The following is a 1,656-nucleotide window of genomic DNA, read 5'->3' on the forward strand; positions in this document are numbered from 1 at the left end:
AAAATATAATGAGAATTATAATAATATTAATAATAATGTAATAAAAACATATAATACGACCGACCAAAATACAGGTACTGAGGGCTACAAAGGATCTCGCAAACTGAGTGCACCCACCACGCGCGCGGGGCGGACAAAGTCAGGGACACCCGCGCCATCCATACCCGAACACACCCAAGGTGGTATGTATGAACAAGGCGTAGGTAGGTATAAGAGCGGTGTGTCGGAGTCGTCAGGCACAACGCACCCACAACATACGCAGGAATCCCACAGGCGGTCTGAGGGGCGTGCGAAACGTCGGAGCAGCCTGGGCAGTGAGACCGGTGAGAAGAACATGTCGGATATAAATAGAAGGAGTGTGGATATAAATAGAACGGCCGAGTCGGGTGCGAGGACTAAAGGCGGGGTCACTCCACAGCCACAGCACAAACAGCCCGAGTTTAGTCTGAGTGTAGATGAGGAAGGATTGGGTGCTAAGACAGGTGAGGATATGCAGTGGGATATGAAGACCGAGATCAACACACACAAGAACGCACACGTACAGGCACACCCCAACACAGACACCGGCGCATCACTCGCGACTACACACACAAGCACACCACACACGCACACGCACACGCACACGCACTCGCATAAGCCACATTTGCGGGCAGGTGAGGATGTAGGCGATATAGCGGAGACGATTATGGAGGACAGCGGGGGTGATACCAGTGGCAATGAGGGCCAACAAAGGGGTCTTTCCACGTCATCGCTGGGAATGGGCAACCGAGCGACGAGTGCGTCGCCTCTGCCTCACAGGGGTCCGGCATCTCGGGTTTTCAGCCATAGGTAGGTATAGGCTATTTATAGAATCTGTTGCCGTGTTTTTTGTTGTTGTTGATAGATTGAACTGGCGTTCGTAATCCGCTATTGTTTTCTTGGGTTGCATCAATTCCAGCCCTCGCCCTCATTGGATAGGGCATGACTCATCCATCTATTTTTGGCTTCCTATCACATAATGTTGTTCCTGCTACCGGAAGATGTCCCATCTAAAACCCTAAAACCCTAAAACCCTATTGTGTGAACCCAGTCAATGCCCAGGAGGGAGCACAGTTTCAGTATCGATGTATCTTGATATCCGGTTATCGAACAGTAGTGACGTCCAAATAGTAGTAGCCTCTACTATGGGTAGTCTCCCACAAATGGTCCACTGTCCTTGGTCTGGTCCTAGCATGCTTTCGCAAACCCTGTGGACTGTTCTAATAATAGCACCCAATCAGATTGCGTATATTATTAAATATCTCACCCACTCAACAGGTGTTCACCCAATCAAAACCCATCGCAGGACGTTCATTACCCAGAATCATCCATCACTTCACAGCACAAACATAAAAAAAATGCTCTCAACTGTTATATAAATAGTTTGCAATTACCTTGTCTTGTCTTGTATCCAGATTCACCACCAGCTCGACCAACAGTAGTCCCAACAAGCCTCATCGCAGATCTTCACCCACAACTATCAGTAACGCGGATGGGGAACGCGTGCTGAGCATATTGGGCAGTAGCCATAGCGCAGAGAATGCCGATTCGCCGGTTACGGTCGGGAATCCGACGATTGGTATGTATGTATATGATGTCTCGCGTTAGCTCATATGTGTATGTATTTGAGTATAACTG

The 1,656-nt window shown here is 48.7% G+C and overlaps 1 protein-coding gene across 1 annotated transcript; it reads left to right on the forward strand.

The window, feature by feature from the left end:
- Positions 1-161: 161 nt before the first annotated feature.
- Positions 162-1,597, forward strand: SARC_15618 (hypothetical protein; the record flags this gene model as incomplete). Its single annotated transcript, XM_014290265.1, has 2 exons — positions 162-828; positions 1,434-1,597. Coding segments are annotated over exons 1-2 (808 nt in total), but the record flags the coding sequence as incomplete, so codon positions are not given.
- Between the last annotated feature and the right edge of the window lie 59 nt (positions 1,598-1,656).

This window comes from Sphaeroforma arctica (assembly GCF_001186125.1).
Source record: "Sphaeroforma arctica JP610 unplaced genomic scaffold supercont1.6435, whole genome shotgun sequence".
Classification (NCBI taxonomy): Eukaryota; class Ichthyosporea; order Ichthyophonida; genus Sphaeroforma; species Sphaeroforma arctica.